Source organism: Myiozetetes cayanensis, unplaced genomic scaffold (assembly GCF_022539395.1).
Source record: "Myiozetetes cayanensis isolate MyiCay16 unplaced genomic scaffold, myiCay2020 scf3, whole genome shotgun sequence".
Lineage (NCBI taxonomy): Eukaryota > Metazoa > Chordata > Aves > Passeriformes > Tyrannidae > Myiozetetes > Myiozetetes cayanensis.
This window is the reverse complement of record NW_026087521.1, coordinates 69,188,134-69,206,425: the sequence shown is the minus strand read 5'-3', so window position 1 is coordinate 69,206,425 and position 18,292 is coordinate 69,188,134. Positions and strand designations below refer to the sequence as shown.

The following is an 18,292-nucleotide window of genomic DNA, read 5'->3' as shown; positions in this document are numbered from 1 at the left end:
TCTGGTTTCAGTCTTGCTAGAGCAGTGCCAGCTTGGGTTCTGACTCTGTTGGGTTCTGTTCTGGCAAAAGCTGTCCTGGGAATATGGTTTGTGTCTGTGTCTCAAGTGAAAGGGACTTCACATGCACAGGAATGATCATTTTAACAAAATAATAGACCCCCACGTCTGTTTTCCTCCTGTAGCTGCAGCCAGGCTGGGATGGCTCAGCCAGCACAGCTTTAGGCACAGTCCCCTGGTGAGACAGGAGAGTTTTGAGTTACAGCTGGAGGTTTTGCTCCAGACAGGATGCAGCAAGACCCATAAAATAGCTTCACAGCTCTTCAGCAGGACATTGAAGAAAGTGACCTGCTTTCATTTAAGAAAAACAGACATTCGAAAGTCGTTTTATTTCCAGAGTTGCAATCATTAAAATAAGATTTGCTGGAAGAACAGTTATGTTTCATCATAAAACCTAGTGAGGTGGTTATCAACAATTCCAGTTTTCCAAAACCAGGTTTCCAGTCCTTTTCTCTTTTCTCCTTCCCTCATGAAGGAGGGATTCTTGATCTCACTGATGGATCTGTTCAGGGAGATCAGGCTGTGTTCTGCAGTGCATTGTCATTAATACATGAATCACACTGATTAACATGCTTCTAAGAGTTGTGATATTTAGATCACTTTATTAATATAAATAAATGCATCCTGCTGGTTTGCACTTTGGCAACACAGAGATACAGAAGATTGGGTATAGTTATGTATAGCAGTGCTAAATGCCTTTTTATGTACTTCAGGAGCTGTTGCAGGCCAGCTCATCTGGTGGAGTTTTGAGCTTTGGATTGTTCTTTGATGTTAACAGATTTGGGAGATTAGCTGGCAAGCCCTTCCCATTTCAAAAAGCATGTCAGAACAACTTGCTGCTGAGGGATCCAGGGCTATGTGGTCTGAGGCAAACCCAGCACAAGGCAGAGTTTCCTACCTCACCTACAACATCATCTGTCTGTGATTCTTGTCCCCCTTGCTGCTGTTGGCAGTGCAGGAGGCTCTGTGTGTACCTTTTCAACCCTGGGGTCTTGTTCTTTCTTTCAGCCCTCAAGCTCCTCTCAGTCATTTCAGGAGACCTGGAAGGCAGCAAGGCAGGCTTGTTTTCCCAAAGGCTTCTCCTTGTGCTGACCTCTACTCATCAGAGCAGTCATGACTTCAGCACACCTCCAGGTTCTATGAGCTAACAGGATCTGGGTATTTTGTTGCAGAAGCCAACCACTGGAAGGTCATCCAGGTTGGATCTCAGGAAAGGTTCTTCCCCTAGAGGGTGGTTGGGCACTGAACAGGCTCCCCAGGGCAGTGGGCACAGCCCCAAGGCTGCCAGAGCTCCAAGAGTGTTTGGACAGCACTCTCAGGGAAAGGGTGGGATTGTTGGGGTGTCCTGGGCAGGACCGGAGTTGGACTTGGATGATGTTTGTGGGTCCCTTTCGACTCAAGATGTTCTATGATTCTGTGGTGGCTGTGGTGCACCTGCCTCTGGTGGTTGTCACAGGATGCACTGGCACCTCTGCCCTGGGCTGAGGGAAGTGTGGTGAGAGGAGGGAAGTGGAAGAAGGGAAGGAGAGGCACTGTGATGAGTGGCAGAGCACTGCTTTTCAAAGGGTTCTTCCAGGCTGCTTTCAGGAGGAGTTCCTGGCTCTGGATCTTGGGACCTCTGCTGCAAGACAGGCAGATGGTGCCTTCCATCCCCACCAGCACAGGAGAGGGAGGTCAAAACCAGCAGTTCTGTGTGAGCAGCAGCAACCCCCATTTGTCTTTGGGGGTGGGCAGAGCATGGAGGGGGGTGGGAACAGGAGCCTCTGTGTTGCACAGCTGATGGGCCAAGTGATCTCTCCAGGGTGAGGCGTGCTCTGCCCAGGTACAGATTTCCAAATTTGTACTGTTCTGTTGGCCAAACAGAAAGCTGCAGCCCAAAACTGGTGGCTTCTGTTGTGCATCTCTGGTTTAGCTGGGAAGGTAACTATGGCTGACACGTGTTTTGTACTTGGAATCCGGTCAAGTCTGGCTTCTGAGAACCAGATGTGGAGAGAACAAGCACACACCTGGCAGCTCGTGCTGGCTGAGAGCAGTGGCTCCGTGCACTTTGGGCCCTTCAATCTCTTGTCACTTCCTCGTGGAGGAACGTGCATTGTCACAATGGAGTTCTAATTATAAACCCTCTGCACGAGATTTGTTTCCATGCACTCTCTGCAGACCCCTCTCCAGAGCCCTTAGGCTGAGAGGGGAGGCCATGGGATGGGATTCTGCTTTTGGCTTTGCTAGTGGTGAGCGAACTGGGAATTGAGTTTTGCCTCTCCAAGTCAAAAAAGGGTTTCTTTACAATCCCCCAGACCTGTCTGGCAAACGGATAAAGCTCTTAGAAAATTTCTTTTCAATGTATGCTGCGTTTTGGTTATAAAACCAGCAAGTTGTTCTGGCTCCTGGAATTCCAGTTCCTTCTATAGTACTTCTTTAATTGCGTGGTTGAACCATAATGAAATCCACTGAAAAAAAAGAAATAGTGCATTTTCCATTATAGCTGCCATATGGCCTTATTGCTAACTTTTAATTAGCTGAGATGGTTTCATGCACATTTTATTTGGAGTGAGGAAGGACACTGAGAACTGGCTGAGGAGATGTCTGTGTGGAGGCATGGTGTCTTTTTTACTGTCTCTAAATAGAAAAATGTGTAATCCTCAGAAAGTGTTGTCCCACTAGGTCTGTTTGGCAGATGTGTGTGTGTGTGTGCTATTAAACAGATGCAGACACTTCTGTCATGTTAAAATAGAATAGTGTTGTTTGCTCTCTGGCTTTCCTAGTCCAGCAGATGGATTTGGAGGCTTTGCAAAACTGACTGGATTTTCTTCAGAAATGATAGAATAGGAGAAAGTACCAGGACATCCATGCATTTGCTGCTTAACATTCTCCCTCAGGAATAGGGTTATAAAACTGTACCTCGGGATTACTGTTTGCCTTCTTCCCTCTGCATGGCTCCCAGTGTTGTTACAGGGAATTGGTTCCACTGGAAAATTAGGCAGGCTGCAAGAAATGCCTTCTTTAACCTCAGTCTTTAGTGATGGACTTGGCAGTGCTGGGTTAATGGTTGGACTCGATGATTTTAGAGGTCTTTTCAAACCTGAAAGGTTCCATTATTCTAAGTGGAGAGTCAAGATCCCTGGCAGACCAAATCTGCAGTGTTCATATTCTACTAAAGACTAAAGAGGCAAAGAAGGCTTTAAGTACTTCATCCTTTTCCTCAGCCTTTTTCACTGTGTTTCATCACATCTCGTAGAGGGTGCAGATTTTCCTCAGCCCTCCTTTTGTTGCTGACGCACTTACAGAAGCATTTATTATTTACCTGCGTGGCAGCAGCCAGATGAAATTCCCACTGGGCCTTGGCCCTTCTGATTTTCTCCCTGCTCATGGCATCCTTGGCAGTGCTCCTGAGGTGCCTGCCCTGCTTCCAACTCGCTGTTTTCGCAAACAGCAAGTCCAACTTGGCACCTTCCCCACTTGGCTCCCTCACTGGTTTTCTTCCACACATCCCAGGAACCTCCTGGACTGCCTCCTCTCTGTTGTGTTTCCAGCAGACATCTGGTGAGTTGAAGTGCCCCACGAGAGCAAAGGGCCAGTGGTTGTGAGACGTTTCCTAGAGGCTTATGGAGCATTTCATCTGCCTCTTCATCCCGGCTGGGTGGTCTAAAACAGACTCCCACCAGGATATCCGCCTTGTTGGCCTTCCCCCTGAACCCTGCCCATAAACTTTGTCACCATCATGAAGCTCTGCACAATCCAAACACTCCCTCACATACAGGGCAACCTCACCACCCCTCCTTCCTTCCTCTTATCCCTCTCTCTTTCAGGGATCTTTGCTAACTCCTGTGCAAGGATGCTTTTCCCCCTTTGAGACAGGGGCACCCCATATGTGTCATGTAAACTGACCCATGATCAAAAAAAATCCAAAATTCTGCTCGTGACACCAGACTCAGAACCAGGTATTGATCTACTGGCTCTTCCTGTTACTCCCCTCATCATTCTCTGCAACTGGGAGGATAGGTAATTAAGTCACCTAATCAAATAAGCATGTGCAATGGAGCCCTGGCATTGGGAAACTGGATTTTAATTGTCATGCTCTGCTGTGCCAGAAGCAAACCAGATGGCTATGTGGCAGATCTGATGCTGTCTGCCACACAGACTGATGTGGTTTTATTTTTTTGCATGTAGAAGGGAAGAAGCAATCATGACTCATTTCATGTAATGCAGCAATAGTCCAGCTTCAAGCTGGACCTTGGTAGGTCCTTTCCATTCCTGACGAAGTGGATGCTTGCTTTTCCTCTGCTCACACAGGTTAGGAATAAGAAACTCCCTCTTAATTGCTTAAAATGTACCTGAAGAGACTCCTGTCTTGAAAACACCCCCTTGTAGTGCAGCAGTGCAGCTGTAGCTGCATTAACACCATGAGGGGCCAAGTTTAAACCATCTCCTTGGACTCTCAGTCTCACTTTGCTTTGTATCAGTTTAGGAACCTAAACTATGGTGGGTGTTGCTCTGCTGGTATCAGTAGTAAGAGGATTTAGAAGGCTAGGGAGCTCTGCTAGACCTGGGCATGACTGATATTAAAGGTGTTTGTTTTACGCTGCTTTTCCAGCTGTTTATTTCTGACCCCTCAGTTCCTGTCATTTGCGTGTTAACAAACAGTGCACAGGTACCAACATTTACCAGGCAGGGGGGAGAGAAAGCAGCTCTAAACTGAAACAAATAAGGTTCAGTCTGGGCAAAGGGGGGGATTTTTCATGCTAGGGACTGTGAAGCAGTGGGACAGGATGCCTGGGGAGTTGGTGCAGCGTCCATTCTTAGAGGTTTTAAGATGTGATGCGATAAAACCCTGAGTTACTCGGTCTGATCTCAGAGCTGACCCAGCTTTGAGGAGGAGGTTCAACTGGAGACCCCCTGAGGTGATTTCCACACTGAATTGCCCACTGATCTTTCTGTGGCTCCCTGGCATCTTAGACCCTGCAAAGGCTGGAGTAAGGACATTTCTTAGCCTGAAGTCTGTGGTTTAATGATTTATGGGCTTGGGAATGCAACATTGTGCAGTGGGACTGTGCTTCTCACCACAGTCCTTTGAGGTACTAGTAAGAGTACAGTATTTTTTCCTGTCTTTTTTTTCCTGTCTAACCTTCCAGTGAGGAGAGATTCCATGGATTCCACTGTGCTGCTGCTCTGGCTGCTTCTCTAGTGAGGGTGAGTTGGAGAGGCTGTGGAGTTAGAAGGCTGTTTTGGGACTCACCAGTAATTGAGCTTGAAAGCCTTTGAAATGCCCAGCACCACTGAGACCCCACCTTTTCTAGCTCGTAGGACCTGGTATTACCACTGCAAAGGCTTAAAAAGAGACCACAGAAAACCAGTACTGCAAATCCTGTAAAACTTCGGGGTGCTGACTAAGTAAGGGAATAATAACACCTGCAGGTCTTTTTGATACTTGGTGAAATGTAACATTTGCTCGTGCTTTGGACTTGTTTTGATTTGATTTGTGGCTGGCTGGTGTTTCATAATTGCACTTTGATGGCCCTTGAGGGCTGTGTTTGGGAGACTGGACTGGAATGGCATTTGGAGGCTTGGCCTCCACTCGTCCTCCATAGTCTTCAGCAGCTCCATTAGGACACTTTGGTGTCTAATTCTTACTCAAACCTGGCAGAGTTAAACATCAAAATGCTTTTATGGCAGCCACTGTCGCCCCTGTGCCTTCCCCTCATGGGCTGGCTTTTATCTGACTGGGGGCTCCGAGTTCCAGACTTTCTTGTACTGTCAGGTCTGTGGTGCTTATCACTGCAGTGCTTGTCTTGGCAGGCTCGTCTGGGGCTCAAAGCAACAAGTAAAATAATTTTCCCCATATGACATGTCTGGAAAGCACTGAGGAAACTCCTTGCCTGAGCAACTGGAGGGTATGGTCCACTGAAAACTGTTCAGTATGTTTAGATTGAAGCTTCTAGTCTGGAGCACAGCCTGTCCCTCCACTGGTCCTGTGCTCGGTTGAACAAGAAACCAGTATTTACCAGCAAACCTTCCAATGCACAAATAGTTGCTGTATGTGAGTGTTTTTCAGGGTTTTCCTTGTCTTTCTGAGTGACATTTGGGCCACTCCAGCGACTGGGCACGTGCACTTCTTGTGGTCTGCAGAACCCCCTTATCGCTGCTTATTCTTCCTGTGGAATCACGTTGCACAAGCAGAAAAGTTGCCTTCTTAGAAATGCAAGTCATAGCTGGTGGCCTCCTCTTCCATGTGCCTGAAGTTTGCCTGCCAGGCTCTGCACTGTCCGCTGGAGAAGAGTTCCTGTTACTGCTCGTGCTCTCCTGCCCTCACTGCCTTCAGAAGTGAGACTCCTGCTGTCTCTCCCTCGGTGATTTGCTTGGACTGCACCCATTAGATATGGATGCCTTAAGCAGTGAGTTGATCCTGGTTCCTGAAGTGGCTTTTAAAGGTTAAAGGGGCCTTGTTTGGTGCTTCATTTGGGGTCTTAGACTGAGCTCCTGGGCGTGGATGTGCCGTTCCCTGCCTGCTCGTGCCCATCAGCTTTGGCTGTGGGAGTACACAAAAGCCTTGGAGAGTACTAAGGACTGCATATAGAATACAGTGTTTCATGGAGAATTGATGGCAGTGAATTTAAAATGCCTTGCAGGTTTTCTGCAGTGGGTGGATTCAGGCTTGAAGTCCCCTGCAGTCCTGTCCTTGTCAGATTTCTGCTTTCCCTCTGTTCTCACATGTCAGGTTTGACTCCACATCCTTCTTTCAGTTGGAAGTTGTCCTGGTGCTCATGTGGTGTGTTTGGGAGAACATGACCCTCCACCATTGTGTTGTGGGAGGAAATGACCCTTGCTTGGCATCTTGGGAGGGAATTGTAAGAGGGGGAGGCTGAGAAAGTGTATTTTCTCCATTTTTAAGCAGAACTTGGGTGCACAGGGAGAAGTGCAGCTTTCCCTCGTTGCTTTCAGGGTTCTCTCTCTCAAGCTGCACTTCTTGCCTGGCTTTTCCCAGTCAAAAACCTACAGGGTTGAAGCAATCTGTTTACAAATTCAGGACAAAGCAAGTGCCAGAGGTATGCCCAGCTCAAGTCCTGGAGTGTAGGAGCTGTAGAGTTGTGATGTGTGTTGTTAGTGCTTGGGAGAGCTGTGTAAGGGACAGATACCCTACTGTCTATCCATCTCTCACTTTTTAGGTGTATCTGTATAAATACTTTAAAATACCATTCTTGTCCACAGTTATTTCTGCTGGTTGGTTTTTGTTTGTTTGGTTGGTTGGGCTTTGTTGTTTTTTTTCTTTGTTTTTGTTTTTTTCCTCTTCAGCATTAGTGTTTCTGTCTGTCTACACAGTGAAAATTAACTTTTTTATTTTTTCCTTTCTTATCTGGTTATTTTTAGTTTTCAGGCACACTGTCTCCCCCATTCTGTGCCATAATGTGGCTTCTGCAACCACCAGTGCCAGCAAAAGGAAGGGAGTGAGTGGCAGGTGGGGACTGAGGTGAAGTCTGGAGTGTCCCTTTGCTGATAGTGTGGATCCCTCCCTGCCTGATGAACAGCTGTGGCCTGAGGCAATAATGAAAGAAATGAGAAACAGGGGCTTACAGCAAAATGATGAATCCCAAGTTTGACTTTTAGCTTTAGTTCCATAGCTCTCTGTATTACAGCCCTTTCCTAAAAGTTACCTTTTGTTCTACTTCTCCCTTTTTTCAGGTATTTCCATTTCTTTAGGTACCATTGTGAGTGCCTTGTCTGTCTACTGAGGCATATAAATAATTTCCTTTATTACCACAGTTCTGCTTTGATTGCAGTCCCTTGATACAGTGCCTTTATGTGGATTTGGTCAAGTCTTTGCCTTTGATCTGCCTGGGATTATTAATTCTCTGTTATAATTAATGGAGGCTTTGTGTTTCTCCTACAGTCTCTATCAAAAGCTCTCAGAGCCCTTTGTACATGTGAGCAGTAATGCAGGAGCACACTGGTGAGTTGTGTGTCTGTGGTTTGTCTCTAGACAAGAATCTCAGTGTAGCAGCTTATTCAGGGCGGGTTTTTTCTTTAAAAATACCAGTTTTTGTCAAACTTCCGTTTGTTAAGTGTTCCTGGAAGGCATTGGGTTTTGAAGATGACTTTTCCTGAAGGAGTTTTAGCTGTCAGATGGAAATTCTGGGTGTGTTGGTCTGTGGCAGGCAAACACAGGAGCAGGTTAAGAACCACTGCAGGGTCTTCACTCACCAAGGACCTGTTGGTCTGGTCTGACACTTCCCGTGGGAAGTGGGAGCTCCAGCTGTTACCTGGTATTTTATGCAAGATCTGTCTGCTTCATGAGGGGGATTTGTGCTGTGTCCACATCTCTCCTGACTGAAGGAGGGCCGTGTCACTGGTCTGAAGGGGGTAGGAAGGGTCTGGAGTAGGGGCTTTCTATTTTGGGAACAATTAGCTGAACTCTTAGGATATGAGCTGTAGGCAGGTGAGTCACTGTCTGGAAAAGTGCAACTAGTCACGGTTTTGTCTCTGGGAATAGCAAGGAAACTTGGGAAGCAGTGGGACTTTGGGGGCAGGAACAGAGCTTCCCGTGCAGGGCGAGTTGCGTGGCCAGGGCACGTTTCCCATCTGTGCTGCTCCACCAAGGAGGGTGACAAACTTACTTGAGCAAATCATCTGTAGTGGAGCCAAGGGTAACAAAGCAGTCTGATAGCTCCCAAAATTCAGGTTTAATCATGAGATGGGAGTGCATTGTATAAAAGCTCAGCGCTGGTTGGATGAGAAGGAGAGCACCGTGTTCAGAAACTCATGATCAGTGTCACAACAGCTGCTGCTTTCTGTGGGGTGGGATCCAGCCTTGCAGTCAGAAATAACCAGATCTAAAATTAAGTAGCATTTACCATCTGTTTTTGTGAGACACAGAGGCTTGAGGTTGGTTTTTTAATAACAAGGCAGATGTCAGAGACCTAAGTGAACGCTGCCGTTGTTGATATCTTTTAAAATTACACTAAGATTATTAATAGTGAAGGTAGAAAGGATCAAACTGTTGATATCAGCTTGCTTTCTTTTAAAAAGGAGAAAGCAGGGACGTCTTTTCTTTTTATAGCACTCCTGCTGACTTTAAAGGCCGTTTCCTGACTTGGGGGAAGTCCTTGACAGCTCTGGTGGCATTTCCAACTTTGTTCAGCTAATTCCCTCTGTTGTGTGCAGTTTATGTGCAGTCCCATGCTCTGAGACAGCCTGCCTGGCTCACAGATGTAGCCCTGTGTGTATGTGAGCTGCTCATTCTGTTAATTTGTTTGAAAGGCCAGCACAGCTTCCAGCGTGACTAAACCATGTTGACTGCTGACACTGCCAGGAGATTGTCAGAACATCTGAGGGCTGCCAGGAACCCTTGCTGCTTTCCTGGGGGGGGCCGGTAGAGAAGTGACCTTTTACATGTGAATTTAAATCTCTAGTGGAGAATGTAGGGTTTTTGCTGAAAGCCTTGGCCACTTGCCCGTCCCTTTGTTACATTTGGATTTTGGTGGTGCTGGCTGATGGGGTGCTGAAATGGTTCAGAGGGCTGGTGCTGCCTGGTGATTGAGGATCTGCTCAGAGAGGAGATCTCCAGCCAGAAGGGAGGGAGGGTCTGCAGACACCTTGGAGAAATCATAGCTAATTCTGCCAGCTACCTTTCCAAGACATCATCTTTCTGTGCCTGTCGTTACACTTGACTTGTCCTGTGTAAGTTCCCAGCTCAGTCATTTAGATCGTCAGCAAGTTTTACCTTAATGCTGTGACCATTTCGTAGAGCCTGTGTTGTGGGTCAGGGTGAGGGCAAACCCTTGTCACAGGCAGGAGGGCATTCCCTGGATGCTGGGGCTGCTCCTTTTGGTTCTGCTGGCACGTCTGAGGGGCATCTCTGCCCTGGCATTGCCAGCAGGAGCAAACAAGCCCACTCGGGGCAGCAGATGCTGGAGACCATCCTCAACTAAGTGATGCTATTTCAGCCTCTACTCCATTTCCTTTCCCTTCCTGCTTCCCTTTGCTGCAGGTTTCCTCTGGCAGGTCTGTGAGATGGAATGATCAGGCTTTAGAGAAGAGTGTTTCACACCCATCTCAGTTAGACAGCAAGGGACTGTGCTGACAGAACGGGGGAAGATGTTCCCTGTGGGGAGGGGAAGGGGAAAAGAAGGAGCCCTGTGAGTGGGCAGGTGGAGTGTGGGCAAGGAGCAGTAATAGCTCATGTGGGACCTGCCCTGACTAAAACCTGTTGTGCAAGCTCTGTTCTACCAGTCAAACGCCCTCTTGCATGGATGAACCTCACAGCAGAGCCACTGTTGCCAGTCCAAAGTCGAGGAGGCTTTTGCCAGTTGAATAAAGCCCATAATCTTTCAAAGTAGCTTTGGGTTGGTGAAAGCAGGGGCTGAAAGCCATTCTTTGTTGTAAATTTGCATTAAAATACTGATCAGGGTCTTCTCAGAAATGAACCTGTTGCTCTGTCCTGGCTATTATTTTAGCTGCCTCCCCTGGCTCATTTGTGGGCTTCTCTGGGGTTTTTTTCCAGCGTTGTGGCTCAGTTTCCTTTTCCTGCTTCTGTTCCTTTGCTCAGCAGTGATAAGTGAATACTGGGGGGGAGTGAGCAGGGAAAAAGCCCTCAACATTTGTTCCAGTGCAGTGTGAAAGAGTTCTGGAGTGCTACAGATTGGGAATACCCTGGCAAGTTCACAGCCCTGAGAACAGTTGCTTCTCTGTGTACTGGTGTTGCTCTGTGAACCTGCGTGTTCCTGGGGCAAGCTGTAGGAAACCCAACCCCAGAGGGTGGAAATTACTTTCTTGGGGAGCTCCTTGCAGAGAAAACACCGTCTTTGAGGTGCCTGCTTAAGAGCCAAGGCAGGTGCTTGGCTATCAGTGGGACAGGGGAGGATTCCTGGCTGGCAGTCCACGGCCAAGTGCCGTGTCCTGCCTGCTGGCCCCCCTTCCTCCCAGCAGCTGGGAGCCTCTCTCAGTGCCTCCTCCTGTGTCACCATGCCCAAATTAGCAGAGGTTTGGCACTCTGGAGGTGGCAGCCCCTGTTATCCAGTTGCTGCCATTCCATCAGTGTCCAGACATCCCGTGTGCTTCCCGTGACCTGCCTGTGCTGCCGGGATGGCCGGACTGCTGTGCAAGAGGCGTAGAAAAGGAGGTAGGAAGGTTCCCTTTGTGGCAGGAGTCTCTCCATGAGCTGTCTGTGGAGTCTCTGTGCAAGCAGCTCTCCCTGGGCAGCAGGTTTGGGGAGGTTTTTTTCTGCTGAAAAGAGCTGTGCTTTGCCAGCAGCAACAGGAAAGGATGTTTTGGTCCTATGGGATCTGGCCCAGCCTCCCCAGATCTGAAGGCAACCATGGGGGTTACACATGGCTTATCCTGAGGGATGGGGGGCTTAATACACAAATTTGCATTAATCTTTTCTTTCTGTTCAGTAAATTGCTCAGAAGCAAGAAATATTTGTTAGAAACCTGAGTAGGGAGAATTTCTATATGAAAAAATAAAAGAGCAAGTGTATCACCTCAATTGAACTTCTGCGAACAAAACTAGTTTAGCTGCATTATCAAAAGTATTCTGGCTTGAAATGAGTGCATCATTTTGTTCATCTAGCATACACTGAGGACACATATCCACTGCCCAGAGGAGCTTAGCAGCTCTCTTGTGCTCTTTCACAGCGTTGGGAACGGTGGTGCCCTGAACTTACCGAACACTTGGCATTCCCAGAATGACAGCCCTGCTGTAATAAAGAAAAGAGAGTCTATCTAGAAACAAGGCTGGTACTTCCAAAATAAGCCTGGGCATTTATAGTCCTAGCAGGGTTTTAAACATGTTACACGTTATGTTCGGTTTCCACATGAATTGTCTCGTGCCTCGTGGTGACTGTGTCCCTGTTGGCATCACGATGTAGGAGCTGCTGGGGTGAGAAAGCTCTAGTTGGGTGTGCTGGGTAAGGCTGTTAGAGCTGGTTTCATCTGTTGCATGAGGCTTCTTTGCTCCCTGACTGTTTTTGGTTGTAGAGTTTTTCAAGAAAATGAGAATGAGTGCAGAAAAGGGGTAATTATGAATTTATTTAGTAACATCTTCAACCAGGAGGTTAAATAGCCTGCAGATATTCTATTTGCAGTTGGTCTCATTGCAGAAGGTACAGCACAAAGGGCTGGCAGCCCCCTTGCCCTCATGAACCACGGTTCATAAACCATCAGCTCTCAAAATGTCAGGCTGGTGTTTGTTTGCTTGCAGAACATGAGGACAGAATTTCATAACTGAGTATTTTAGTGATGCTCGGTGTCATGCTGCAAAGCAGAATTAAGCAGTCTCTTTGGCACTGCAATTAAGAAAAGTGGTAACTTGTTTTAAGCACTTGTTTCGGTTCTCTGTGAGAGGAGGGGTGGGCATTGCAGTGTGTTCTTCCCTGTCCTCTTCTGTCACAGTAGAATCTCTCTGTTTTCCAAGAAAAAAGCAAGTCCTGCTGCAGGATTTTGTACCTTTGCAGACTGCATGCCTGTGGTTTGATTTGGAAGGAAGAGCTTGCTGGGATACTGTCACTATTGGTTAACTGGCCCCTTTGTTTTGTTTTCCTGAAAAAAGTTTGTCTAGCAAACCTTATGTATTTGGAAGCCCTTGCTTTTCCCTGAAAAGACTGTGGGACTTGGCCCCTCCCAAAGGAGACTGCAGTACCACAAATGCTGCCACAAATGATTTTAGCCTGTCCTAACACAGAACTGTCTTCGTATCTCCTGTTTCACGTGCATCTGTTTCAGTGTCTTGGCTTATAATAAATGTTGTCTGGATTTAGGGGGAGATGTGCCTTGGAGAGTGTAAAAGTGTTCCAGCATCTCTTACTGTCAAGCTCTGTGAAGGTACTAAAGAACTATTCAGTTCTTGTCCTCAAGTTTGTTTCCTTCCATGTGTCAGGATGTAGGGAAGTATTTTAATAGCCATTTTATTTGTGAAGAGTACTTTACTGAGCTTCCCAAATGAGAGTTGCAGGTTTAGGACAAAAGCTTGAAATAAAAAGTTTCAGATTTGTGCTTCCCAGGTCCGTGGTCCATCTGTTTTTATCCCGTGGAACTGCTGGAATTATATACATTTTCACCTTGATTTTGGTAGGTCTTCCTGGGAGTCTCTGAGGCTTTAAGAGGGCCCCTTCCCTGGTGATGAAACAAGGACCCTGGGGTTGTTCTCACCACAGGGTTGGGTTTCTTGCAAGAAGTTTCCAGCCTGTTGTGTGGTAGCTCTGTTTAATGGGAGGCTATAAAAGGATGTTCCTTTGATTTTATTTTCCACTGTGGCTGCAGTTCTTCATGCCGTAAACTGTGGTTCTGTTTTGAAATGGATCTACCAGATGTTTTCTCTTACTGTAAATACTCCAAACCCTACATATCCACCAACTTCACATTTATTACACTCTCTCTCTGTTTTTTTCCCTCTGTTTCAGTGAGTGACCTCCAAGAAGAAGGTAAAAATGCTATCAATGCACCAATGAACCCAAGCATCGTGGACATCCACCCAGAAGATACATTATTAGGTAAAGTTTTCATGCTGCATTCCTTGACTAAGGTAGTTTATGGACTCTGTCCTGTGTCCATCCCCATCCCACCTCTCTGAGTTCCCACAAGAGCAACAGCATATTTTAGCAGCAAAAAGTATTTAGAACTTGGAGTAAAACTCTTGTCTCCCCTGGCCATGTGTCTCTTGATCTACAGAATTAGTTGGAGCAAGCTGTCATGGAGACAAATAATTAAATTAAAGCCAGAACAGTGTTGGTCATTTGGATTTTCTGGTTAGGAGAGTCATAGGAAAGGCAAAGTACTTTTCTTCTGAGTCGTGGGCAAAGTGTTGACTGCTCTGTGTGTGTGTGTGTGTGTCTGTCAGGGGTGTCTCCAGTGATTTCTTCTGGATGCCACTAGAGCTGTGTGTGACTTTAGAAGATGCAGGACCGCTCCTTGAAGGCCTGTCATGCAAAGACATGATCAGCAGTGAAGTCAGCCTGAGTTCTGTGGTGAATCATGTAGCATTATGGGTCAAACACTGTTCAGGGTTAACAGTATTTTGGGTGTGTGGTGGGTGTCACTTCCTTGTGATAGAATGCCTGACTCATCCTAGGCAGTAATGGGGAAGTAAAGGAGCAGGGGGTAAAAAAGCAGCAAAAGAGTCTTTCATAGGTTTATGAAAATTTTTCAATGTTCAGATAGCAAGGTCCTGTTTTTTTAGTAACAGTTAGGGGCCCTGGAAAATACTGAACCCAAATGTGTGGGTGAAGTCCAGGGTAACCAGTTAGATGGTGTAGTCAGTCTGGAATGTCATGTTTCCCATGTGACAGCAGGAAAGTCTGGCACTGCCATAGGAATTCACTTTAGGCTGGTCACGGTCAAGATGTCAAGTGTGCCAATGGCTTGACCAGCGGTGATACCAACACCCTCCTTTGTTGTCATGGTAGAAGGAACTGAGAAATCAATAGGAAAATAGGACATCCTATGGCCTGTCTACATTCAGTTGAAGATAAATCCATGGGGTCCATAAATAATAATTTAGCTGAAGAGATGTGGATCTCCCCAGGGAGGCTGTGCCACTGCCACCCACCCTTGTGTTCCTGTTCAGTGCCACTGAAAGGAGCAGCTCTAACCTGGATCACAGCTCCCACCTGGCTGCTCAGGGAGCTAAAATGAAGGGCTCAGGGAGACACCAGCAACTTAAAAGCAAGCACCAGAATTTAAAATAAGAGACTTGCTCCAGCTGTGTCCTAAATGGTGCTATCTGTATCTGCAGTACCATAAAAACATGTCCATGAAGAATAAAAGTTTCAAAAGCTTCACTGCTGGTTGCCATCCTAAACATAATTAGGATTGACCACCTGTAGGAATTGAGTCACAGGCTTTGAAAAGATGCTTTAACATTTCACAAAAGTGGCAGGTTTCCTGGGGGTCTCTCACATGTGCTGTTGTGAAGGTAATTCTGCCAAAGGTTTGATTTTTAGCCTTACTGAGCTCAAGTGGATTTTGTTACCAACATTTCAGCCCTTCTAAAAATTACTCTTTGTGTCCATGCCTCTTACACTTGTCCTTCTGGCCGCTGGAGAGCACTTGTCACATATCTTCATCTCAGCAGCAGAAGAAATAGAAGACTTTAGACCTGCAAAATCTTATTTTATGTTCTTCCCCCATGCACAAGTACTGATAAAAAGTGGGGTAATTTTAATCCTCCAAAGGTGAAGGAGTTCCTGCACTCAGAGCCATGTGTGGCCAAGTTTCGGGGAACCAGAGAATGGAGGCATAAACCCTCACCCCAACTGCACTGCTTGTAGTGCCATAAACTCACTGTGTTCTTCCAGATGATGTCATTTGGGACAGGTGTTTTCAAGCAGAAGTGAAATCCAAATCTAGGAGAAGGAGAAAAGTAGCTGACTGCACTTTTTGGAGTGAGGACGGTGATTTTCCTGAAGCATTCTGCACAGAGCAGGAGAAACAGTCTTACTTTAGGGAAGTAGGGCTGTGTTATCTTTCTGTGTGTCCCTAAAATTGCCTGACACTGATCACCAGACACTCCCTTGCTAAGATGATGACGGGGCACTGTCACTTGCCCATCAGCTGACAGTGGGAGTTGTTGCAGTGTTTCTGCACTGTGTGTTTGGAGTTGATCTCACTGAGGTTTCCCATTTTACTTGGACAGAGGAGAATGAGGAACGCACCATGATTGATCCCAACTCCAAGGAAGACCCCAAGTTCAAAGAGCTGATCAAGGTAGGAAATCAATGTTTTGTCCTCCTTCAAGCCTTTAACAAGTGAGCTGCAGGTGTTTGCAGTTAAAAACTTTTAAAATCAGAACCACAGTAAATAGCAGCTGGAGACTGCAGTGTATCTGTGACAACTGAGGTGAAGGTCATCAACCAGGTAAGGCTGAAAGCAACAAGTGAGAGAGACACAAACATCTCAGAGTGCTCGTGGTGGCTCTGCAGTAAAGCTCCATTGCCCATCTATATCCCTGTGATTGTCACAGTGAGGATCAAGGCTTGGTTTGCATCCACCTGCAGTCTGTGCAAATAAACCTTCTGCTCATGAAAGTGGGTTTGGAGAGCATTAGTGAGATTTCAGGAGGAGAAAGAGCAGGACTGCAGTCAGCACTTAGGGGACAGTGAGGAGGCCTCTTGTGTCATAGCGAAGTTGGAACTGAAATTCCTCTTGCCCTGTGTTGTTTCCTCAGTTTATTTCCCGCTACACTTTCTCTTTATTGTTTTAAAATAATTATAAAAATTACTTTTGCTAAAAGCAACAACACAGCTGTACCTGGGCTGGTCTGAAAATTTGGGGTAGTGTATTCTGTTTTCCAAAGAGGGGGTTGAGCTGTGGCATATTCCCCTCTGGAATCCTTGTGCACCCTGACTGCACACATGTGGTTCACAGAATTCCTCAGCAAACTGCTCATCTTTAAAACAAGCCCAGTGATCTCTTCTTACCACTGCAATAACATCTTTAGGGTTACAAAACCACATCAAACCGAGTTTAGCAAGGAGCTGTGCTCAAGTTTTGTGGTTATTCTAATTCACCTGGAACACATTGTGGTTTTAAATGAAGTGAATTTGCACATTCTTTCTTTGTGAGCACCTAAATCCATTAATTCTCTCAAAAGGTGCAGTGGTCTTGCATCACTCTTTCCACGTGTAATGTGGTTTCTTTGCAAGTGGAGCAGTGATAATTATCTTGAGTAACACAGCTGAACAGGAGTCCTTGCAGTGAAGCAGCCAGATGCACTCTGTGATGCAGGAGAATTGACACTGAGATCACAGCTGCTTTCAAATGAGGAATTTTCCTATTTTTAATACGAGTTGGTGAGTCCTCCCTGGGTGTCATAGTCCAGCAAGGTTATATTTTTCAGATTAAAAGCCTGAAAAGCTTCAGGAGCAGGGAAATCCGTGGCTAGAGCAGCCCTTGAGAACGTGTCTGAGTTCTTACAGCACGTTGCAGAGCCAGGCTCTGGGTCACCAGGCCAGTTTGCACTTGCACAAAGAGAGAGGCAGTGGAACTGGAGATTGTTTCCTTGGGATCATCCTCAAAGGAGAGATGTGTCCTGTAGAGAGCCTGTGTAATTTAGGTAATTGCTAATTATCTGCATACCTCTCAGCAGTTAAGAGTTTTTTCAGGGATTCAGCTGTGTTGGTGTGAATTCACACTGGGCTGGTGGGAATCTCTAAGGCAGGGAGAGGTTTGAATTATGCTGGCAGAACTTATTTTACGCTACAGAGTTTGGATAATGTGAAAAAATGAGCAATTTATTCCTTGTTTTCTGTTCTTCTGTGGCTAGTGGCCTTTTCCAAGAGCCCCAAGGAAGTAATTTGCTGTGCAGAGGCAGCAGAAAAGGCTGCCTGCCCCACAGAGCTCAGAATGAATGATCTCCACGGACTGGAGAGGAGTGAGAACTCGAATAGATGGATGTTTTTACAGTTCAAAGTGGCTCTGTCTCTGTCTTTTCCCCTCAGAGAGGAATGTGTTCAATAGCAGCAACAGAGCCCTCATGCCTTCTGAAATTTGCCAGCGTGGCTCGGTTTCGTTGGTGCCAGCCCAAATCCCTTTCAGCACCAGCAATCCCTTTTCAGAGGTGCCAGTGGTTTGCCATCACTGCCTCTGAGTGTCTGTCCTGGCAGTCACGTGCAGTTGGGTGGGAGGATCTCAGAGCGAGGAAGCAGCAGAGATATCTGCTACTGGTGCTGCTTTAGCATCCCTTTGTCTCCACCAAATGTTGTTTTAATTCCTGCTAACCTCACGCCATAGGAATTACGTGCTCTGTGGATGTTTTTTTGGAAGTGATTTTGACAGAGACACAGACTGAGTAGCAGTGTGGTAACATGGAGAGAGCAGCAGGAGAAAAACACAACAAAAAGCCTCATTCCTCACTCTTATTAAAGCAAATATACAGTGAATCCCCTTTGCTGAAGGCTGCTTAGTTGAGCATGCAAAAATACCTGCTTTAAGTCTTCTTGCACATATGAAAAATATTATACCTGGGAGTGTTGTTTGTTACCATCATGGCCAATATTCTAAAACAGGACACAGTGTTCAACTAAGTGCCCTCTGTGGCCAGCAGCCTTTTCTTCCTCACTCCCTTTGCTCTGTGTGTAGTCAAAGTTTGGTACATGGCTGAACAGACCTAAAGGTGAAAACACAGATCAGGGAAAGGCATGAGTTGTTGGTTTTATTTTTATATATATATATATATATATACGTATTTATATGTATTTATATATGTATATGTCTGTGTATATATAATATATAAAAATATTTTTATATTTATA

The 18,292-nt window shown here is 46.2% G+C and overlaps 1 protein-coding gene across 2 annotated transcripts in view; it reads left to right on the top strand.

Annotated features, from left to right (window-relative positions):
* PARVB (parvin beta) overlaps positions 1–18,292 on the top strand; it is a 49,042-nt gene that overhangs the window by 5,534 nt on the left and 25,216 nt on the right. For both annotated transcript variants that reach the window (XM_050324790.1, XM_050324789.1), the window contains 2 exons: positions 13,445–13,534; positions 15,676–15,746. In XM_050324790.1, the coding sequence (XP_050180747.1) occupies positions 13,445–13,534; positions 15,676–15,746 (161 nt within the window). The remainder of the gene's footprint in view (positions 1–13,444; positions 13,535–15,675; positions 15,747–18,292) is intronic.